This window comes from Carcharhinus amblyrhynchos, chromosome 1 (assembly GCF_965287045.1).
Source record: "Carcharhinus amblyrhynchos chromosome 1, sCarAmb.v2.hapA, whole genome shotgun sequence".
In the NCBI taxonomy this organism is placed as follows: Eukaryota; Metazoa; Chordata; class Chondrichthyes; order Carcharhiniformes; family Carcharhinidae; genus Carcharhinus; species Carcharhinus amblyrhynchos.
Window position 1 is genome coordinate 63,337,272 of NC_137324.1, and position 24,131 is coordinate 63,361,402.

Consider the following 24,131-nt stretch of genomic DNA (forward strand, 5'->3'; position numbering starts at 1 on the left):
CATGGGGGACATCCTACTGCACTAATTAATTCACCCTCCTGTAGGGCCATGTCTAATAAAACTGAGACCACTATCACCAAAGCTAATTTTATGAACAACAATTACAGGGCTGGCACATTCAGTCTATGGATAAAAAGATGTATGATCCACTAAATCCTCACTTCCCTACTCCCACTGCCTGTTTACAAAACTTTTTACCTGGAGTTTGAAGTGTGTTTCATAATTGGAAGCATTTTCAAACCCCCCCAATCATATGTAGTGGTAAAATTAAATAGATAATCCTTTGTAAAAATGAAATATACCAACCTAACAGCAGAAAAAGTCCTCACTTTTCATTTAGACATACACAGAAACATTCTATATTTAAATAAGTATAAAAAAAATCTATAACATACCAATAGTGACTGTCGTGCAAACAAATAAATGGCCAGTTTACACACAGGCCTCTAAAGGAGGGAGATGAAGGATCTAATAATCTGCTTTTGGCAATATTTGATTGCAGGGGAATGCCGGTCTCCTCCCGTGGAGGCGGGATGGAAAAGATGCAAAAAAAAGAGGAAAGACTGTGGATTCAGAACAGATAGTTTTGACAAAGCTGCAGTACCTTGTACTTGCCTGTAACCAAATAAAAGATGGAATGGGACGAATTGGATTGTTCTTTCAATGAATCACCACAGGTGTGGCGGAACAAATGGAGTCCTCCTATCCTACATAATTCAATGATTTCAGGTGGTCCAATGAGTGGGAGACAAATTCCCAGGAGTGAAGTCTACAAGAGATCCAAGGATATTTGTTGACCCATCATGTCCAAACATTTCCAATCTACATAATATCAACAAGATCAATTGAGTTCAAATCCCCTCTAGTTGCGTTGAAACTGTTGGGCTGCACTTCAGTCTTGCAATTAGACTGCCTCTGCTTGATGTCTGGTGTCAGTGGAAAAGCTATATATAAATGCACTAAAGCTCCCGAGAAGGAAATCTTATAAAATGGTACAGAAATACTCAAGACAACAAAGTTAACCTATAAGGGCACTCTCAGATATACCAAGGTAACAAATGGTTGTGATGGAAAAATTTAGGTCACACCAAGTTTTTCTAATCTAGAAAGATAATATCAAATGGGCCAAAAAGACTCAACCTATCTTGCAATTAAAAATAATCAACTCAAAAGTCAAATTAGTCAATAGGCCATCTCCTCCAGATTCCATTTTAATTTCGTATGTCATTCTATATATGAGACATAATAATCAAGTGGAATATACAATTATTCAAAACATTACCTGCTACAAAATTATTTGCAGATTCAAACCAGTGGAACTCCAAGTGAAATCCTTCTCTCCCTGCCTTCAGTGTTACTAGTATAATTAAATAGATGACTGAAACTGTGCCTGCAAGTAGAAAAGAAAAACTGAAATGATACCTATTTGGATCAGAAGAATCTAATTAAAATTGAGCTTTAAAAATGTTCCATTGTGCCTCTTAATGGATAATGGGAGGAAATGCACAATGCAATGCAATTCTAAGCCACGTCAACCATATGTGGTTATCAAGTATATTTCCAAGCTGTATCTGATCAATGTATCCATTGAGACCAGCAATATTTGAAGAACACAGAACAGCATGTTCTGAATTAAAAAAACATGATCAAGACAATTGTTAACGGATCATTCCTCAATCTGTGTATGGAGAATTAGCAGCTAAACTGAAACCAAAGTAAATCATCAGAAGTCATTATTGGAGTAGCATCCAAGCAAACTATCAGGGACATCCATTTATTTTCCCAAATAGAACAGGTCCAGGATATGCTAACATCGGAATAAGAGGCAACATTGTCACAGCTAAACTGGCACCACATGCCTAATAATCGTTTCTGCCAATTGGAGGAAAAGGAGGATTGTCTACATCTCTGGCTCATAGAAACAGAAAAAAAAAAATCAGAATAGGAATACACCATTCAGCCCTTCAAGTCTGCTCTGCCATTCAATATGATCATGGCTGATTCTCCGTCTCAACATTATATTCCCACACTGTCCACGTTTAGAGTCTAGAAATCTATTTCCTTCTTAAATATTTTCAGCGATTTGGCCTCCATATCCTGTGGTACAGAATTTCACTACCTTCTTAGTGAAGAGGGTTCTCTTCATCTCAGCCCCAAATAGCCTACCCTATATCCTGAGACTGTCACCCCTTGTCCCAGATGCCCCAGGCAGAGGAAACATCATCCCATTCATCAGTAACTGTAAAGTCAACCATTACGTGGAAGAGAGCACATCTTTTTTCACCAACTGTCCTGTCCCAAAAGAAAACAGCAGTTTAAAAAAAAACACTAAATCCAAACAAAATCTAACCATAAAGTTGAACCAGCACTTCAGCAAACACCAAATTCAGATTTGCCATTGTGAAGCCAGAGGCAAGTCAAATACATGAACAGTATAAGATAGCATTTAACAGTGAGATTAGGAAGGGATCATATCAATTTTAATATTCCCACTATAGTTCAAATCCAACACTGATTTGGAGGCAGCACAAGCCAAGGAAAACATGAAGACTAACGACTAAAAAGGAGTTCACACTTTTCCTGTTTCCAGAAAATGTCCCACTGCCTCCATTCACAAAATGTTCCGATAACTGTAATTTTTCAACTATTGCTGATATTCAAAGGTACAGCTCTTCCAAACCATCTTAAGTGATCAGTACATCTTAAATTAATTCAAAAAATAATGTTGCTCATGGCACAAACTGAAAACTAAACTCCAAAAACACAAAGTTGCAGAAATTATTCTGTGCAGAGATATTATCGTATAAACAATCCAAATAAATACTAGGCACTATTATGAGAAGACTTCAAAGTTTATTGGTGAGTTTCCAAATTCTTGGACGCACTGCTGCAGCCACAGTTTATTTGCTGAACAGTTTGGTTTTCAAAAAAATCTAGCTGTTTCTTCAATTAATGTCCTTATTCTCAGCAAGTTTCTACAGCTGCATCAGCATTCAAATGAAATACTTACCTAGGTTATTGAATCGTGCAAAGAATGAAGCAGACTTGAAGCTGAGGAGAGGCAGCAACAGGAAAATCAGGTAGAGGGGGACAGTATTGGTTTTATTCCACCATTCTCGAAACTCCTGCACACCTGTGTCATTGCTTATGACAAAAGACATGTCTGTGCTATTATGGTGAACTCCGGGCGGGTTTGGACAAACAACTGAAAATAAAAAGCAAGGATCAGAACCGCAAGTTCTATAAACAATTGCAACAACCTTCAGTTAAAAAGGTATTGAAAACAAAACTGACTTGGCATCATGCTCCAGTCAGTAGGACATACTGATTGGGAACTTGTTTGAAATGTTTGGGTCAGCTTCTGTTATGCATTAATGACGTAAGAATGAACATTTGCACTCACTGGGAGTGATAAGAGATGGGTCAGTCAGTCACTTTTCTTTGTGGCTAGAGGAAGAATAGATCCATGCCTATGTTCTAATATGGTCTCAAATTCAAGAATTAATTCCATGCAACTCAAATATTTCCATGCATTGAATTTGAAACAAAAACACCATACAACTGTTAATTATGACTTTCTTTCAAATTTTATCAAATACTTTATAGCAATACAATAATAGTTATATTTGTGGGCTTTTTTTATTCACTAGTCAAGTTGCATACAAGTCCTCAATCCCCAAAGTCAAAGCTTTTATTCGCTTGCCCAATGTCTAGCCAAATACGGAAGTGGAGAAGTGCAAAGTCCACGGAGCTCATTCTCCAGAAAGTGGAGGGGGACAGAGTCTTTGAATATTTTTATGGCTGAATTAGATAAACTGTCACATCAATCACATTCTATCCAGTAGTAGTGGGAATGTGGAAGCAAGGCTATAACCTGATCAGCCAGGAGCGTGGATGGCAGGGCAGGCTTGACACAAAAGAATGGTCTAGTCCTGCTCCTAAGTTCTGTGGTTGGATGGCACAGTAGTTTTGCCAAGAACATAACAGAAATTTAACATGGAGACAACAAAGCTCTAAGAGGGAATCTGCAGCAGATGAGTTGAGGGAGAGCAGAGTCAGGTGATGCTCAAGCAGAAATGAGTTTTAGTGATTTGTGCTTGGAAACTCATTTCAAATATGTTTTCAAGACTCATAGTTGCCAGGGAGTGAGATGAAGTTGACAGCGAGGAGAATTGAATTTGTGGTGGAAACTAAATAGAACGCCTTTGGACCTGGCAAAATTTATTTGGAGGAAGTTTCATCTCATCCAGCACAGGCTGTCAGACGAGTAGTGGCAAGAACTCTTACTGAGATAGATCTGTGTGCCATCAACATACATGTGGAAACTTTTGTGCGTTTGCAGATAATGGTCACCAAAAGGCAATACGTGGATTAGAAATAGGAGAGTCAAAGATAAATCAATGAGGGAACATTGGAGGTCTGGAAGTGCCATTGGAGGTAACGTTCTGATACAATTGGATAGATAATCATGAAACTTATGATGCCAGCTAGCTGAACGATGGTGGAGTGACATTGGAGGATAGCATATTCAACTGAGTTAAAAGTTGCAGACAGATAGTTTGTCTTTGTGAATGCCACATTGGATACCATTTGTGACTAATACAAAGCTATACTGACACTAAGGCAGAGACAGAAACCCAATTGCTTGAATCCCTCCAAAGAGTTCCATAAACGATGGGAAGGATTTGCAAGCTGTATAATGTTCAAGAACAGAGCAGAAAGAGAGTTTGGCAATCCAGCAATAGCTTGCAATGAAGGAAGGGAAGGGCACTAATAGCAAATTTAAAAAGGAGAGGGGGACAGTAGCTGAGAACCATTAACAACGTCAACTAGCAAAAGGAGCCGGGAAAGGAAATTCAATGGCCAGTTTAGTGGGAGTAGGGTCAAGAGAGCAGGGGTAGTCTCATGGATGAACTTGGAGAGACCAGACAGGGAAACAGGTGAGAAACTGGAGAAAGTTACAAGTTCAGGGATAGGGTGGAACATAATCTTGGAGGAGGTTTGCCTTGATGCGCAAAAGGAAGGGAAGAGGCAGAAGCAGCTGATGAAATTGTCACATTCTTAGTGACAAAGAAAGCCATGAGCCAGGCAGGAAAGTTAAGGCCACTATCAGATCAGCCATGATCTTACTGAATGGCAGAGCAGGCTCAATGGGCTCTAAGACACACTCCTCTTATTTCTTACAATCTTACGTGAAATTTTTTATGGTACAAGGGTGGGCAGTAGAGTGCAAGGGTTTTAAAAGAGAGAAAGCTGAGATGCACAAAGCAGGATAAAGTACCAGATTTGGTGATACGAGCCACATCATAATTGCAACAGGTTGACTGGATGGGGATAATAGTATGGTAAAGCTAGGAAGGGGGGAGGGTATCACCACCCTCCAGCCAAATCTGCGTCAAGACCATGATGTAATTGCGATCATTCACAATAGGCTTGTAGTGGACAAATGCCTTGTCCAAGAGTGAACAGACATTCTAGCAGGAAGTGCTGAGGGGGACAATGAAAGCTGACCCATTAGTCGAGTTTACAAGACTGGCACTAGGAGTGCTAAGTTGACAGGAATCAGTTTGTCAGGATTTAACCTCCAGTAGTTTTGACAAAAAAGGTAGGATGGCCGGTTGCTTAAGTAGGCAGTAGAGTGCTTTGGATAATGGCAAGTGAGGCAGAGAGAAGCTAGTTTGTCAATGAGCTATAAAGACTAGGATGCCAGAAGAGTCAGAAGGCAAAGAGTCAGGGGTAGGACTGAGGGTCCTGGACCCAAGAGGGAAGAAATGGCAAGAAGCATAACAGAGAGACATCTGTACAAAGACTAAAAGGAAGCCAAATATTGAAGAATGAAGTGGAAATAGAGCAATAGGTTCAGGTCTGGATATTCAGTAAAAGAACTATGCATACACATTGTGATGAAGTTTACATGAAATTCTATATTAAACTCAACTCTCAAACTGTCAGTACTACCTTTAACACTTCCATTCGTACTTAAAACATGGTCCACTTCTGTAACATTATGAACATAATCTGGAAAATAAAGTAATGGGACAAGGTAATTGAGATTAAACAAGCTTAAAAATCAAACAATCATAAAAACAGCCTTGTGACTCTTTTGTGCCACTAGTTCCTGGAATATTGAAAACCCTTTGGTTCTTATCAATTCTTACAAGCAAACCTCTGAAGCATGTAATCAATTTTACTCATGTAATAAATACCATTCACAGCAATTTGATAAAATTAGAATGCTCAAGATTTTAACATGCGTAGGAAGTCTCATCTCCAATGTGATAATTAAAATATTTAAGAATCAAACAATCTGCAGAGATCTAAGTTATACTTAAAAGTTCAAACTGGTAGAAACAAAGTTTTTTCAAAAACTTACTGTAAATAAAGTTCCCCGTGTTGAAGAGGAAATTGGACATAAGGACCCAGTAAACAATCATGGCTCCAAAGAGAGAAATGAAAGAGAAAAGAAGACTGGACCACTGACCAAATGAGCCAAAATAGTATTTGCAGACATCAGGAAACTCCCAGTCTGATGTATTGACATAATCTTTGAGAGAAACAAACAAATTTTAGAAATCAATTCAGCAAATAGAGGGCCAAAAACTCTGCTGCTAGCCTGCTGGTTAAAGGTATTAATTGAAGGAACCATGGTCAAATAGGTCATGAAATCCCAAGAGTGGATTACCACCAGCTTCAAGGATTTAAACTCATCCAGACCACTGCACTTGTGGCGTCATTCTACTTTCCTTTTAGTGGAAAGCAGTCAAACTGCAAGGAAGATGAAGCAAGCCTCCTTAGACAGCACCTTCTAGTACCTCCATCACATGGCGCAGCAAATATATGGAAAGACCACCACCTACAAGCTCCTCTCCAAGCCATACAAGCTGACTTGGAACTAAATTGATGTTCCTTAACTGTCTGAGGGCCAAAATCCTGTAAGACCCTTCCTATAAGCACTGTACAGAAAACTACACGATATAAATAGCAAGGTTTCAAGAAAGCATCTCACCGCCATCTCCTCAAGGGGAACCAAGGATGGGCAACAGTGCTGGCCTTGCCAGCAATGTGCACATCCCATGAGTGAAGAAAAAGTGGATACAAAGCAGACAGATTTTGTGTGGCAAAGGCATTTGGAGGTAATTCTCAGATACTTTAATTCATACATACTCAAGTGATTGATTTACATGCCAAATAACCCAGTAGCCCAGATATTAATTTTCCTCATCAAGTAGCAGCTGACAGTGATTTGCTAAAACACTTCGCTGTGAAGCAAAGAGCCAAAATGTAAGTTCACATCCACCATTCTCAGAAATGCCCCTATGTATAACAAAAAGACTGCACAAATTGGTTAACCGAAATTTAATTTCAAAAAATTCTCATTTTCCTTGGTGAATTTAAATAGCAAGGCCTTTATAGTGTTAAAAATTGAATGCATACTCCCCATAAAAACTATTTTGGGAATGAAGATTTCCATCCAGTACTCAGGTACAGGAGTCAAAATTCATATTGAAACTAAGTGTTTTCACAATCCCATAAGTTTAGAACAGATTTTATTACAAATGCATTAAAAAAAAAACACATTACCGTTACTACTATTAGTCATTTAAAATTAATTACCCAAACCTCAGGTACCATTCAACCAAAATATTTTGAGAATTGATGTTTCCTTAAATACTTTAGCTGGACAAATTAAACATGGCAATGATTAGACAATAACCAAGTTGACAGTATGCAATAAGCAGTTAGGTTAAATACTACAAATTATTTTTACTTGCAAAATATATTTCTGAAATCCTTGCAAATTGCTCAATAACTGCATTAAATTACGAATTACAAAATAATAATACGCACCTATTGTCTGTCGCGATTTCAGCACCCGATAACAACAATACAGCATTAGCATGTTCATTAAAACGAGCAATATAATCCCTAAAGTAAATCCTGCCTAATTGGGAGAGGGAAAAATGGTTATTGTTTCTGAAGAAACTATAACTTTAATAAACTGGCTCTGAAGTTGCAACATTTAATTAAATGCAGAAAAAGTGCAACAAGATTCATGAAACTCTGCAAAGAACTTCTAACCTCTTTTAGTGCCCATGGAAGACTCAGTACCGATGTACCCATCATAGTATTCCAGATGGAAAATCTGGAAAGAAATACAATTCACCATCACTTGAATCCTGAACATGGAACACATTGTATATTTTCCTTATAAACTGGGAGATTATTGAAGAAAGTGTAAACCTATACATACATAGTGACTATGCTGGGATTCTTTCCATAGCCATCAATGCTATTTTCAAATTGGAGAGCACTTCCTAGTGGACTGTAAACATAAATTTTCTCTTCAGCAGGAATTACGTGATCAGGTGGTATCTGTAAAATATTAATGAATCATAGCAAACTTAATGAACAAAGTTTCTTCCATATTTAAAAACTTACACAAATATCTCATAAGACCACAAGATGTGGAATCAGAAGCAGGCCATTCAGTTTATCAGGTCTGATTGCCACCAACGAGATCATGACTGATCTGTGGTATGTTCTGTGCTCAATGCCAGCTGCACAATCTGAAAATCCAATTCCGTGCTATAATAAACTTTGGAATCCAATGACCCCCTGTAAACAGCAACTCCTCCAAAAACTGCACCCCCACACCAAATGTGCTTGTCCATCATATCTGTATTAACTCCTCAATGCCTCAAATTTTAAATTATCTTGTTGTTCAAAACCCTCCCATAATCTAGGCCCTCTCATTTCTAACCAATTGATCACTACAATTCTCTCACCCTAAAACTCTCTATGCCTACGAGTTTGGTCTCTTGAGCATTCACTTTCATTCTTTGCCTCCACCTTGGCGAACATGATTTAAGCCACACTAATTCCTGTTTATAATTTTCTCTCCTAAAAGAGCATCCTGAAAATCCATCTATAAATTTTTCCCTTCTTTGACCAGGTACCAAATTTCCTTGTGCCTCTGTAGCACTTAGGATGTTCTTCTATATTAATGGTTCTTTACAAATGCTAGTTCCTGTGGGGTAAAATCAAACACGTTGACTGCAATTGCAAAAGTACACAACACTGTATTAATGACTTCCTATGCATTTTCTACTTCCCTTTTGTTAATGACTGATACCAGTCATTTTTTTATCTGTAATGCAGGCTTTCAAAATGTTGCCTGCACTCAAGGGAAGTGAAGTGAACTTGACAGAGGGAGATGCGGCGGCAAATTGATCTGGATTGCTTAGGCTTGGCTTCAGATTACTAAGAATTAGGTCTTGGAGAAAACATTGAATAAGATGACAAAAGGTACCAATCTGGCTTAAAAAAACTTCATCAGCTACTGGAAAAACATTTTTGTTTTAAGGAGCGACTACTTGACACATTGCTCATTCAAGGACTTTAACATTCTGGAGACACTTTATGCCAGACAATTTGAGTGTCGAAGTGGAAGGGACAGCTACTACAAACCATCATTGCAATGCAAGTTTCTCTCCAGGCAGTTACCATTTGTACCAGGGGCAACAATCAGAATCTCCACCTGCAGGCAGAAGGAGAAGCTAGGAGAACTGAAAATACTATACCCTGCTTAAGTACCAGAGACACAATGTCACTATACAACCATACAAAGTTGAAGGAGCTGCACCCATACTATTGCACACCCTTTGGTATTCAACACCAAACAAAGATAAGAATCATTGCATTGAATAAATTAGAGTATAGTTCACCACAGTTATCAAAATCTATTGCTCAGTTGTGACACAGCAAGATCATTAGTCCATCTCACCAACAAATACTAATACACAACAAAACATTAGCTAGATATTTGAAAAAAATACCAAGTATTGAGCTTTCTTAAGAATTACACGCTCTAATATATGGTATATACAAGGTAATTGAGGATGGATATTACTTGTAGCAAATTACTACAGATGCAAGAATCTGAAATTACTTGGTTATCTCAGATAGCCAACTGAGTTTAGATGAATATCTACAACACCATGAGAAGAATGATTATAACAATGATTCAAATTAATTTGGAGCTTGATTAGTGGTCTGGTCTTCCAAGTAATGCATTGTGGGGGAGGGTTAATATAGGTTGCACAATTTTTGAGATTTGATTCATTATGGTCACATATATTGGGATACAGTGAAAAGTATTGTTTATTGCATGCTATACAGATAAAACATTGTTCAGAAAGTACATAAGGGCAGAAGGAAAGGAGAGGGTGCAGAATGTAGTGTTAGAGTCATACCTAGGGTATAGAGAAAGATCGGCTTAACCTATGGTAGATCCATTCAGAAGTCTGATGGCAGCAGGGAAGAAGTTGTTCTTCACTCAGTTGAACCGTGTTTTCAGATTTTTGTATCTTTATCTCGACAGGAAAAGGTGGAACAGAGAATGTCTGGGGTGCATAGGGACCTTGAATATACTAGCTGCTTTTCTGAGGCAACAGGAAGTGTAGATAGAGTCAAATAATGGGAGGGACACACAGGGTAGAATAATTGAGATGGCCAATGTCCCGACAACAGTTCCCAATGAAAAGATCGAGAGCAGGTAATTGTCCTGTTGGGCATGTCCAATTGGAGGCATGTGAAAGGATGTGCGGAACAGGGGGTTAAAAGCAGTGTTTCACTTGCACCTCTTTCAATTTGGTGTATTGCATTCACTGCTCCCAAAGCGGTCTCCTCTATATTGGAAAGACCGAGCATAGACTGGGTGGTCACTTTGCTGAGCACCTTCAGTCCGTGCACAATCAGGACCCGAACCTTCCGAATGCTTGACATTTTGCACAAGATCCTTCTCCCATGCCCATATATCTGTCCTTGGCTTGCTGCAATGTTTCAGTGAAGTTCAATGCAAACTGGAAGAACAGTATCTCATCTTCCTCCTAGGTACTTTACAGCCTTCTGGTCTCAACACTGAATTCAATAACTTCAGATGATTTGCTCTACCCTACTGCCTTTGTTTTCATTCTATTTAGTTTTTTACTGTTCTCTACCTTATATTTCTTTATTGTCTTCGTTTTTCTACCCCCCCCCCACTCTTTCCTATTATTTCCCCCTTCCCTCACCTTTTCAGCCCCGCCATCCTTCTCCTTTTCTACATGTTACTTCTGTCCCATTCTCTTCTCTTCCCTCACCTCCCTGAACATCTTCATCTGTCACAGCTTCTCTGTCGTTCAGCCATTCACACCCTTTATTCTCTGTGGACAGCCATTGGCAAACTTTTCCCCTTGTTTTTGTGGCTATGACTCATCTTTCATTCCCTCATCTGACACTATAAATATCTCCCACTCTCAGCTTTGACAAAAGGGTCATTTGGATTCAAAATGTCAGCTCTTTTCTCTTACAGAAGTTGCCAGACCTGTTGAGATTTTCCAACATTTTTTCTTTTGGTTTCAAATAACGGGAAGCTGGTTTGCATTATGGTCTGGGGTACATTCACTACAAGAAACTACAAAGGCTCGTCTTGGTCAGAGCAGGAGCTATGCCAAGCTGTAATACATCCAGAAAGGGTGCTTTCTATGGTGCATCTATAAAAATTGTTCAGAATCATAGAGGACATGCTGAATTTCCTTAGCATCTGAGAAAGTCAGGGTGTTGGTGGACTTGAACTATAGGGATGTGAAGGGATCAAGACAGGTTGTTGGTGATCTGAACACCTAGAAACTTGAAGGTCTTGAACTTTGCACTTCATTACCGTTGATATAGACAGGGGCATGTCTTCCCCTACATTTCCTAAAGTTGGTGACTGTCTCCTTTGTTTTGCTGACCTTGGGGGATAGATTTTTTTTTGTCACTCCATCTCACCAGACTCTCTCCTTCCAATGCTCCATCATTGTTTGAGATCTGACCGACTATACTGGTGTCTTCAGAAAACTTGAAAGTGGAGTTGGAGCGAAATTTGGCCACAGTCCTAAGTGTATAAGGTTCATTAATGTATGTAGCGATCAGGCATGATTTGATGGAACAGCAGAGCAGGCTTGAAGGGCTGAATTTGCCTACTTCAGCTTCTTGTTCTATGTTTCTAGCATTGTAAGGGGCTTGGTGTTGAGGATAATGGAGGATATGTGTCATTACCCATTCTTACTGAATATGGTCGGTGGGTTAGGAAATCTGGGATCCAGTCAGAGAGGAAGAAGCTGAGCCCCAGGTCACAGAGTTGAGAGGAGTGTTGTTGGCTGAACTGTAGTCAAACAGGGTCTTTCGTTATCTAGGCGTTTCAGGGTTGAGTGCAGGGTCAGGGAGATGGCATCTGCTGTTGCAGCAGTCAGTAAACTGTAACAGATCTAGACAATCTGGGAGGCTGGAATTGATGCAAGCCATGACGACCCTTTCAAAACATTTCATAATGATGGATGTCGTCACTAAGGCACATCGCCTGGCTTTTCTTTGGTACAGGGAAGATGGGCATCTTCTTGAAGCAGGTAGGGACCTCAGATCGGAGTAAGGAGAGGTTAAAGATGTCTGCAAATTCCTGGCCAGCGCAGGATTTGAATGCTCATCCAGGCCGATTGCTTTCCTTGGGTTAAAATTGAATTACTACGGATGCTGGAATCTTTCTTTGGGTTAACTTTCAGGGCGGCGGATCTGGCATTTGCAATACTGGTTTGACCGAGGCTTCTGGAGTGGATGACATCCTCTCGCTCAAGACAGGCATAGAATGCGTTTAGCTCATCTGGACGGGTACATTGTTGCTAGTGATTCTAAACACCTTCAGCTTGAAGTGTTACGTCTTACAGACCTTGCCATAGTCGTTAGGAGTCTGTGTGGCTACCTTGTAAAGCATCTCAATCTCAAAGAGATGATTCAGCCCTTTGAGTCTGCAATGGCTCTCTGAAAGAGAGTGTTCCACTCCTTCACCTTATCCCTGTAACCTTGCACATTCTCAGATAGCAATCCAACCCCCTTTTGAACACCTTGATTGAACTTGCTTGCCACTCGCTCTGAGGAAGTTTGTTACAGACTCCGACCATTCCCTGGGTGAAAAGATTTTTGCTTGCATCACTTTTACTCCTTTTGCCAATTATTTTGAATACATGCCTCCTCATTCTTGATGTCTTCAAGAGAGAACAGTTTCTGACTATTTACCCTGTCCACACCCCTCAGGATCCTGAACACTGCTTATCAAGTCTTGTCTCAGTCTATTGTCCCCGAGGAACACACAAACACAGTCAGTAATACATATCAGGAAGATAAAGGATCTTTTCTTGGGGAAGTCCATATAAACCTTCCTCCAATTTGGAAAAATCATTTATCACCACATTCGATTTCCCGTCAGCCAATTTTGTATCCAAGCACCATTTTCCCTTTCGTTCCACGAGTTAAAATTTTGCTCACAAGTCTGAGATGTGGCACTGTATCAAATGCTTTTTGAAAATATACAGCACATAAATAGCATTGCCCTCATCAAACATCTCTGCTAACACCTCAAAAAACACCTTAAAGTTAAACATGATTTTCCCTTAATGAATCCACACTGCCTTTCCTTAATTATCCTGCACTTGCCTAATGACTAAAGCAGGCCACGGACTTGTGCCACTTTTGGCTCCTGAGAACAGGTTGTAAGATACAACATCGCAACTCAGAACAGATTTTTCCCATGGGAACAACATCACAAACAGGTGGATTGGTTCCTGAACCAAGGCTGGAAATTGCTCATGGGGTGCCCGACAAGATCAAATGCTCACAACTCAATCTGTCAAGTCGCTATGGCAACCTTGATGCATGCACACCTTAGCACAAGTTCCTCAGTTGTGTGAGGAGGTATAAAGCCATCGATCACTATCAGTTGTTTAACCTTGATACAAAAGTCTGAAGTCACATACCAACCGACTCAAGAACAGCTTGTTCCTTGCTGCTGTCAGACTTTTGAATGAACTTACCTTGCGTTAAGTTGATCTTTCTTTACACCCTAGCTATGACCGCAACACTATATTCTGCACACTCATTTCTTTCTCTATGACCCGTATGTTTTGTCTGTATAGTGTGCAAATAATACTTTTCACTATGTTAATTCATGCGACAATCATATATCAAATCACTTGTTAAATACATCACAAGTGTCTGAATACAAAAATGTAACAGTTGCACCAAATAATTTTAACAGAACAATGCACTCGTTTCCAACCTAATAGTTCAACTTATCCAGTATTATAGATGGTACCACAGTACATCAACGTGCATCACAGAACATTCTGGCATGGCATCAAAATCAAAACCAACTTTCAAGTCAAAATGTGGTTTGTTAAACATTGTTAACTACTGTCCGTTGGAACATGAATGCTGCAAGGTTGAGGGCTACCTGTATTGCCTTTGTCCCCAACCGTTGTTTCCAGAAGTTTCCCTATTATTGAAATCAAACTGTGGATGCTGGCTTTATCCTTGCACCTCTATTTTGAATAAAGATGTAATATTCTCAATTTTCCAGTCCTCTGACACCACCCCCGGGTCTAAGGAAGACTGAAATATTCTCACTTGCGCCCCTTCAATTTCTATTCTCACCTCCCTTGGATCTCATCCAGTCCTGGTATTATGTCCATTTTAAGTAAAGAAATTTGGCACATCTGCTACAACTCTCATTAACTTCTACAGATACATTATAGAAAGCATTCTTTCTGGAGGTATTACAGTTTGGTATGGTTCTTGCTCTGCCCAAGACCGCAAGGAACTACTACAAAGGGTCTTGAATAAAGTCCAGTCCATCACTCAAACCAGCCTCCCATCCACTGACTCCATCTATACTTTGCGCTGCTTCAGAAAAGCAGCCAGTATAATCAAGGACCCTAAGCACCCCAGATATTCTCTCTTCTACCTTCTTCCATCAGGAAAAAGGTACAAAAGTCTGAGGTTACGTACCAACTGACTCAAGAACAGTTTCTTCCCTGCTGCCATCAGACTTTTGATTGAACCTACCTCACATTAAGTTGATCTTTCTCTATAGCCTAGTTATGACTAACATTATATTCTGCATTCTCTCAGTACAGTATGCAAGAAACCATACTTTTCACTGTACACTAATACGTGTGACAATATTAAGTCAAAGAGTAAGGCTGGCTCTTTTAACATCACTTCCTTCTCAATTGTAAATTCTTTGACCGTACCAGTTACCTCCTCTCTTGCCTCAGCCTGGATGGCCCACACTTGCCCTTCCCTCTGTAAAGACAGATGCAAAGTGATAATTTGATCTTTCTCCTCCATCTACAAGCAAGTCCACTTTTTAAATCTCTTAATTGATCCTAGTGCCTCTTTTACCACACATTTATTTTTATATGTGTATGGAAGGAAATCCCATCGTCTTCCATCTGAGTTGCCCAGCCTCTTTCTCCTTTCTTTAATTAGTCCTTTCACCTCCCCTCTGGTCGTTCTGTCATCAGCCTGATTCTCCATTCCCATGATCCAGGAATCTCTGGATTTATTTATCCTACTTTTCCCCTGAAAGGGAATATACCTTAATGTTGCCTCCAATACTTTTTCCTTTCAGGGCGGCCCATTGTTCAGCCATCTTTTCTGCCAACATTTGATTGTAACTCATTGTCCCACCCAAGTTAGGTTTCCCCACTTAAGTATCACTGCGTTAGATTGCTCCTGGTCTTATTCCATCGCCAACCTAAACCTTATATACTATGGTCGCTGTCCCCCACTCCCACTGATATGTGATGCACTTGGGCCAATTCGTTCCCCAGATTAAGGTCCACTAGTGTCTGCCTTCTCATTGCAGCAGCATGTTTCTGGCCAAAAAAATTATCTTGAACACATTTGAAGAACTCTCATCCATCTTGCCCTAAGCACTATTCCAATCCCAGTGTACATTTGGATAATTAAAGTTCGTTATAATTACTCCATAATTCTTGCACCTCTAATTTCTTTGCAAATTTATTTCACTACATAGTTAGTTGCTGTCTATAGCAATGTTATTGTATCGTTTTCATTCTACTGTAATGCCATCTTCAAACAATCTCTTCACCCCACTTTTCCTTTTTAGTCTCTCTCAAACATTCCTGCGTACAGGGTGCTTAATACCGAGACCTGCCCTTGAGCCATGTCTCTCGTCATTCTTCCATTCATCAATCTTATTAACCACACAGTGCATTCACATGCATGAAGCTTAGCTCAGGGGTTTTTAAAAAACTTTTCCCTTACTCTGACTCCATCTAAATGACTTACTATTCCCTACTCCAATTCTGTCAAGATTTCCAAGTATTCTCTTTACATAGACACGACTGATATATGTCCTTCCGATCAGTTAATTCTTCTTTACTTCCCACTGCCAGTTTTTTTCTCTCCATTCTGAATTTCTGTCACACTCCTTGTTTCATTTAAGTAACTTTTCTAATTGGGTGGCTCAAGAACATCCTAGAAGGGGCACTGTAATTGACCTACTTCAAGCAAAAGATAGAATTGAGGAAAGCAAGGTCCCTCTCCCCTGTGTTGTTTCTCCTTACTCCTTGATAGTAGCAGCATCTGGTTTGCATTCAGTGCTATATTTAGTCATTTTCAGACATCCAACTATCATGCAAACCTTTACAACAGAAGGTTGATAAAACACAATCCACCCTCCCATTGTTTACCAAAAATCCATGCATCACACTACACAAACAGAAGTGTCATCTAAGAACACTGAGCCAATTGCAAGAACTCTAATACTGCTTTAAGACCAGTAAACTCACCAACCATAGATAACTAGAAATCTTCCTGGTCTGTATGGCTCACCAATTAACTAGATTACTCATCAAATTAGGAGGTGCCAAGGTTCCTGCTCCTAAATTAATAATTCCTGCTAGGTGTTCAAAGATGCACCTAGTTTAGCTAAGTCCAATTAGCACAAGGAATTTGATCAAACAGCACAGTAGAATGTCACTCATTCCATTGTGAAAGTGGAATCACTTTAAAAAAGTTATAAGGCAATTTAAGTCAAGCTATCAACACAAAAAGTGGAATGAGAGTGAGGTGGAATTGCAAAGAGAAGTGTGAGTGTGGCGAGGAGTAAAGAGAAGGAATAAAGCTTACAGGTTTATGTTCTAAGCTTTGCAAAATAACATACCAAGGTGTTGTGTGTCGTAGTCAACTTGCTGTAGTACTGAACACGGCTATTCATTGCTGAAGCTTCATCTGTCACCCACTCTTGCGGGTCTGTGTTTCCATGGAGGTTTCTGGGTCGTACATAGAAAGGTCTAAATACAAGATAAAAGTATATTTCATTAAGTGTACAGAACCGGATGTTTACAAACAAGAATTTTGGACTTCTATCATTCATGAAAGTGTCCTTGAGGTGGTGAGCTATCTCCTTGACTGCTAATCAGTGCAGTGAAGAAATGGGTTTCCAGGAAACAAAGATAGATCAGAATGGTGTGCGATTTGGAAGGGGAATTTATAGCTATGGTGTTCCCATGCACCTGCTTACTACCTTTGCCTTTTTAGACAACAGCAGTCTTGGGTTTCAGGAGTTGTCAAAGAAGTGTTGGCAACTTGCCTTACTGCATTTTGTAGATGATATGCACTGCAACCACCATGCACTAGATGCTGAAAGGAGCGAAGTGAATTTTTAAATTCATGTTATTTTATGGAATGCAAGTGTCACTGGCTAGACCAGTATTTATTGCCATTCCTAGTTGCTTTCGGAAAGGAGATGGTGGTGAACTGCATTCTTGAACCACTGCGGTCCCTGAGGTGTACCTCAGGTACCTATAGTGCTGTTAGGGTGTGAGTTCCAAATTTTTTTTAAGTGATCCTTCAATGCAAGAAGCCATTTGGCCCATCACGTCTGCACTGACCCTCTGATAGGCTTGTTACCCAGGCCCTGCCCCATCTCCCAAATGTAAGAGTCAACAACATTGCCGTGTTGGGAATCCCACGTAGGCTAGACCAAGTAAGGACAACAGGTTTCCTTCCCTCAAGGACATTATTTGATCTTCTACTTCTGCTTCATTTATTAACAAAAGTATTGTTTCTTGAGCGCTACACAGACTGGCAATACCATTCAGAGAAGGAAACAAGAGAGTGTGCAGAATGTAGTCTTACAGTCATAGCCAGCAAATTAATGCAAGGTAAGTCCATTCAAAAGTCTGATAGCAGCAGGGAAGAGGCTGTTCTTGAATCAGTTGGTACCTGATCTCAGACTTTTGTATCTTTTTTCCCCAAAGGAAGGTGACGGTAGAGAGAATGTGCGGGTGCACGGGGTCCTTAATTATGCTGGCTACTTTGCTGAAGTAGCGGGAAGTGCAGACAGAGTCAAATGGATGGGAGGCTGGTTTGCGTGATAGATTGGGCTACATTCACAAACTTTTGTAGTTCCTTGTGGTCTTGGGCAGAGCAGGAACCATACCAAGCTGTGATACAACCAGAAAGAATGCTAACTGTAAAAGTTAGGGAGAGTCATAGCTGACGTGCCAAATTTCTTTCGTCTTCTGAGAAAGTAGAGGCATTGGTGGGTTTTCTGAACGATAATGTCGGCATGAGGGGACCAAGACAGGTTGTTGGTGATCTGGACACCTAAAAACTTGAAGCTCTTGATCCCTTCTACTTTGTCCCCGTTGATGTTGACAGGGGCATGTTCTCCTTTACGCTTCCTGAAGTCAACAACAATCTCCTTCATTTTGTTGACATTGAAGACATTATTGTTACCACACCAGTTCACCAGATTCTCTATCTCATTCCTGTACATAAGAACATAAGAAATAGGAGGAGTAGGCCAACTAGCCCTTCGAGCCTGCCCCGCCATTCAATAAGATCATGGCTGATCTGTCGTGGCTCAGTTCCACATTCCCGCCCTCTCCCCATAACCCTTAATCCCCTCGTTTATCAAAAACCCATCAACCCGCTTCTTAAAAATATTTAGCGAGGTAGCCTCCACCACTTCAACGGGCAGAGAATTCCAGAGATTCACCACCCTTTGAGTGAAGAAGTTCCTCCTCAACTCTGTTCTAAACCGCCCCCCCTTTATCTTAAGGCTGTGCCCCCTAGTCCTACTATCCTTTGAGCGGGAAGAGTCTCTCCACCTCTATCCTATCCATCCCATTCATCATCTTATACGTCTCAATGAGATCTCCCCTCATTCTTCCAAACTCTAACGAGTACAAGCCTAATTTATTCAGCCTCTGCTCATAGCTCAACCCCCTCAACTCCGGCATCATCCTAGTAAACCTCCTCTGCACTCCCTCCAAGGCCAAAATATCCTTGCGTAAGTATGGCGCCCAAAACTGCACACAGTACTCCAGCTGCGGCCTCACCAATGCCCTATACAGCTGCAGCAAGACCTCCCTACGTTTATACTCAATCCCCCTCGCGATGAAGGCCAGCATCCCATTCGCCTTCCTGACCACCTGCTGCACCTGCAAGCTGGGTTTTTGCGACTCATGCACAAGGACCCCGAGGTCCCTCTGCACCGTCGCCTGCTGCAGTTTTTCTCCACGTAAGTAATAATCCTCCCTACCATTATTCCTACCAAAGTGGACCACCTCGCACTTGCCAACATTAAATTCCATTTGCCATTTCCTGGCCCATTCGCCCAGCCTATCTAGATCCTTCTGCAGACTCTCCACAACCTCCGCACAATTTGCCTTTCCACCAATCTTGGTGTCATCAGCAAATTTCGACACCCTACACTCGGTTCTCTCCTCCAGATCATCTATATAAATGGTAAATAGCTGAGGCCCCAGCACCGACCCCTGGGGCACTCCACTAGTCACCATCCGCCAATCTGAATAGCACCCATTGACCCCCACTCTCTGCCTCCTATTTGACAACCAGTCCTCTATCCACGCTAACAACCTACCCCCAACTCCATGACCCCTGACCTTCTGCAATAACCTCTTGTGAGGTACCTTGTCAAACGCCTTCTGAAAATCAATAAAGACCACATCCACCGGCTCTCCTCTATCCACCGCCCTAGACACATCCTCATAGAACTCCAGTAAATTTGTCAGACACGACTTCCCTTTAACGAAACCGTGCTGCATCTGCTCTATCAAGCAGTTCCCCTCAAGATGCCTCGCTATTTCCTCCTTGATGACGAATTCTAACATTTTACCTACAACAGACGTTAAACTAACCGGCCTATAATTCCCTGCCTTTTGCCTGGCACCCTTTTTAAACAACGGCGTAACATTAGCCGTTTTCCAATCTTCCGGCACTTCCCCGGAATCCAGCGACGTCTGGAAAATAACCACCAAGGCATCCACTATCAACTCCGCCATTTCTTTCAGGACCCTCGGATGCATTCCATCCGGTCCTGGGGACTTGTCCACAATCAGCCCCTCCAGTCTGTCGAGCACCGCCTCTCTAGTAACAGTAATGTCATTGAGACCCTCCAGTCCTACCACCTTTCCATCTCTAACATCTGGCAAATTATTCATGTCCTCCTCCGTGAAGACCGAAACAAAAAAGTTATTCAAGACCTCAGCCATATCCCCATCCCCTACCACTAAGTCCCCCTTTCTCATCCTCTAAGAGACCAACGTTCACCCTAGCCAGCCTCTTCCTTTTTATATATTTATAAAAACTCTTGCTATCCTTTTTTATATTAAGCACTAGCCCAGCTTCATAGTTTCTCCTATCCTTCTTTATCAACTTCTTTGTCAATCTTTGTTGACATTTAAACCTCTCCCAATCCTCTTCTCGCCCACTACTCTTAGCTACTCTAAACGCCTCCGCTTTTAATTTAACACTTTCCTTCACCTCCTTCGTTATCCACGGCTTACTACCTCTCCTCCTACTGTCCTTTTTGACCATCGGAATAAATTTCTGCTGAGCACCAAGAAAGATCTCCTTAAAGATCCTCCACTGCTCCTCAGCAGACCTACCTTCCAACGCGCTCCCCCAGTCCACATTCGCCAATTCTTCTCTCATCCTACCATACTCCCCTCTGTTCAAACAAAGGACGCATGTCCGGGAACCCACTTTCTCCTCCTCCATCTGCACCAGAAACTCCACCATACAATGATCACTCTCCCCAAGAGGATCCTTCACCGCAAGGTCTCTAATTCTACCCACCTCATTACATAACACCAGATCCAAGACAGCTCGCTCCCTCGTCGGCTCCAACACACACTGTTCCAAGAAACTATCCCGGCAGCATTCCAAGAACTCCTCCTCGAGCCCACCGCATCCAACATGGGTCGACCAATCAATATGCAGATTGAAATCCCCCATAACTACGGCCGTCCCATTCCTGCACGCCGCACTTATTTGCGTGTTAACAGCCCGCCCCACCTCCAGATCATTATTCGGGGGCCTACAGACGACACCCACCAGCGTCTTCCTCCCTTTGCTGTTCCTAATCTCTACCCACAACGATTCCACGTTCTGCTCCTTGGCTCCGATATCATCCCTTGCTACCACCCTGATGCTATCCTTAATCAGCAGAGCTACGCCACCCCCCCCCCCCCCCCCCCCCCCACACTTTCCCTCCTGCCTATCCTTCCTAAACACTTGATAGCCCTGGACATTCAGCTCCCAGTCCCTGTCACCTTGCAGCCACATCTCTGTAATGGCCACCAGATCATATCCATTTGTGTTGATCTGCGCCACCAACTCATCCACTTTATTCCTAATGCTTTGCGCATTCAGATAAAGTGCCTTCATCCCAGCCTTCACCTGGACCCTATTTGCCGGAACGCCACCAACCATACTCACGCCCCCTACTCCCTCTATTATTGGGACATCCTCGGCCTCTACCCTTACCTGTACCCGCTCCTTAACTTTAGACCCCGTAATGTCACCTACCCTCGCACCCTCCCCCCCCCAATTAGTTTAAAGCCCTGTCTACAGTCCTCTTTACACGATTCGCCAGCACTCAGGTCCCAGCATGGTTCAGACCAACCCCATCCCGCCCGAACAGGTCCCACCTACCCCAATACTGGTGCCAATGCCCCATAAATTCAAACCCATTCCTCCCACACCAATCCCTGAGCCACCCATTCACTTCCTTAATCCTATCAACCCTACTCCCGTCTGCACTCGGTTCAGGCAGTAGCCCAGAGATGACCACCTTGTCGGTTCTACTTTTTAATTCCATTCCCAGCTTTTCATACTCCCTCCCCAGATCCTCAGTTCACATTTTGCCTATGTCGTCGGCACCGACATGAACCACAACGACTGGATTCTCACCCTCCCACTCCAGGTTCCTCTGCAGCCCAGATGTGACATCCCAGACCTGAGCACCAGGCAGACAACACACCCTTCTGTGCACTTTGTCATTGTGACAAAGGACAGTGTCAATACCCTTAACCCCACTATCCCCAATTACTACTACGTTCCTTTTCACCTTCTCTTTGCCTATATCCTGCTGCATCACTGTACAGTGTGCAATTTGCTCACCGACCTCACCTCCCTCGTTCTCGTCCAGACTGGAAGCAAGAACCTCAAACCTGTTATGCAGCTTGAGAGGCTGAGGCCTCCTCTCCCCACCCTCTTTCCTCCTCTCAGCAACCCCCTCTTGTTCCTGATCCTTAGAGTTTGCCAGTCTAGGGGGGGGGTGGATGCCTCTTCCACCCCATTGACAATGTCACCCTTTCTCCCCCTGATGAGCCTCAGTGTCTGTAGCTCAGAGGCCAGCTCATCTACCTTGAGCTGGAGCTCCTCCAGCAACCTGCACTTACTGCAGACATGGTCACTGGGGAGGACCCTGGGGTCCACCAGTTCCCACATCATACAGAAACCACACATCACATGCCCCTCCATTATTCACTGTTGTAATATTGAAAATTTCCACACGAACTCACCTGGCCCTTTTTCTCTCAAGCCCTTTGATATTAAGCCCTAATTGCTCACACTACTTCCCTCTCACTCCGCTGCCCGCTGTCTACACCAGGCCTCCTTTTAAACCTGGTGCAGATTTAAAGCTTGCTGGGCCACAACTCCCTTCTAACCACTCCCTCAATTCTTAAAGCAGTAAATACAATAAATGCTTTAAACAGTTCTACAAAGAACAAAGTGCTTTAAACTTATTTAAACAGGTAAAATCTTATCTCTCTCTCTCTGCTCCTTCACTTGTCTCGTCATTGTTTGAGATCCAACCCACTATGATGGTGTCATCAGCAAACTTGAAAATTGAATTGAGAGGAACTTGGCCACAGTCATCGGTGTATAAACAGTATAGGAGAGGATTGAGAACACAGCCTTGTGGGGCACCGATGTTGAAGGTGATCATGGAGGTGTTGTTGTTGTTGCCTATCCTAGATGGGTTTTTACAGCATTGACAATGGTTTCACAGTCAGACTTTTAACTCAGCTTTTTTAAAATCCACAATCTGCCATGGTGGGAGTCAACCAACAATACCGCTGTGGGAGATGGAACAACGGCTTGCTTCTTTCACCCAAGCATCAAATTGGAATGCCAGTCAAGCTCAGACTGCTCAGATGAATGAGAATGGAACTGAATATAGTGGAATATCCATTGTTATTATTCTAATGGCTTTGTAAGATTCTGCTGCTTTTGGGCTATGTCTTCAATTGAAGGTAAAATGAAGGGGATCATGTGACCTGTTCTGAAGACTGCCCAACAAGCTGCGTATTTTGACTGCCAAATATTAAAGGGACTAGATTATTTTACTGAGAAAAAAGGTTCAAGTTATTCACACTCGCAGGCAATATCAAATACCTGTATACAGACTGCGTCTCTGCCAATCCCAAGGAAGTGTTAAACTCTTGAGATCTACACTCCAGTGCTGTATTCCATTACACAGGTGAAAAATCAATTTTGTAAAGAGCTTGATGCTGCGAGCAGTAGAATCCCCAAATTCCCAGATTAGAACATATTTACCTAGTAGGGGATTTCAATGCAGGAGTGGGCATATATGATGAGATATGGGCTCCTGCCTCAGACATTACAGCTTAGGAAAGATAGAGGCATGTCCGAGGTTTACTGCTACCGTGAGATTTCTGTAATGAACACTTTCTTTCAGAACAAATCATGTCACCATGTGTATTGGAGACATTCAAGATCAGGGCATTGGCATCAGCTGGATCAGATTATCACCAGACATGACTGTCTGACTCGCACAGCCTTGACTAGGATAATGTACATCAGTGGAGGAGCTTAACAAAGTTATTGATTCATTTGCCCTGAACAAAGCTCCAGGTGCCTGTGCTATACCGTCTGAACTCAAACTTGGGCAACTGATAGTGTCACAG

General features: G+C 41.8%; 1 protein-coding gene across 6 annotated transcripts in view; it reads right to left on the bottom strand.

Annotated features, from left to right (window-relative positions):
- Nucleotides 1-24,131, bottom strand: part of slc38a9 (solute carrier family 38 member 9) — an 83,049-nt gene that overhangs the window by 36,110 nt on the left and 22,808 nt on the right. For all 6 annotated transcript variants that reach the window (XM_080185980.1, XM_080186024.1, XM_080185999.1 and 3 more), the window contains exons 3-10: nt 17,045-17,174; nt 8,252-8,373; nt 8,080-8,143; nt 7,849-7,942; nt 6,374-6,544; nt 5,959-6,018; nt 3,011-3,205; nt 1,283-1,390 (exon numbers count right to left, since the gene is read on the bottom strand). In XM_080185980.1, coding sequence (XP_080042106.1) covers nt 1,283-1,390; nt 3,011-3,205; nt 5,959-6,018; nt 6,374-6,544; nt 7,849-7,942; nt 8,080-8,143; nt 8,252-8,373; nt 17,045-17,174 — 944 coding nt within the window. The remainder of the gene's footprint in view (nt 1-1,282; nt 1,391-3,010; nt 3,206-5,958; nt 6,019-6,373; nt 6,545-7,848; nt 7,943-8,079; nt 8,144-8,251; nt 8,374-17,044; nt 17,175-24,131) is intronic.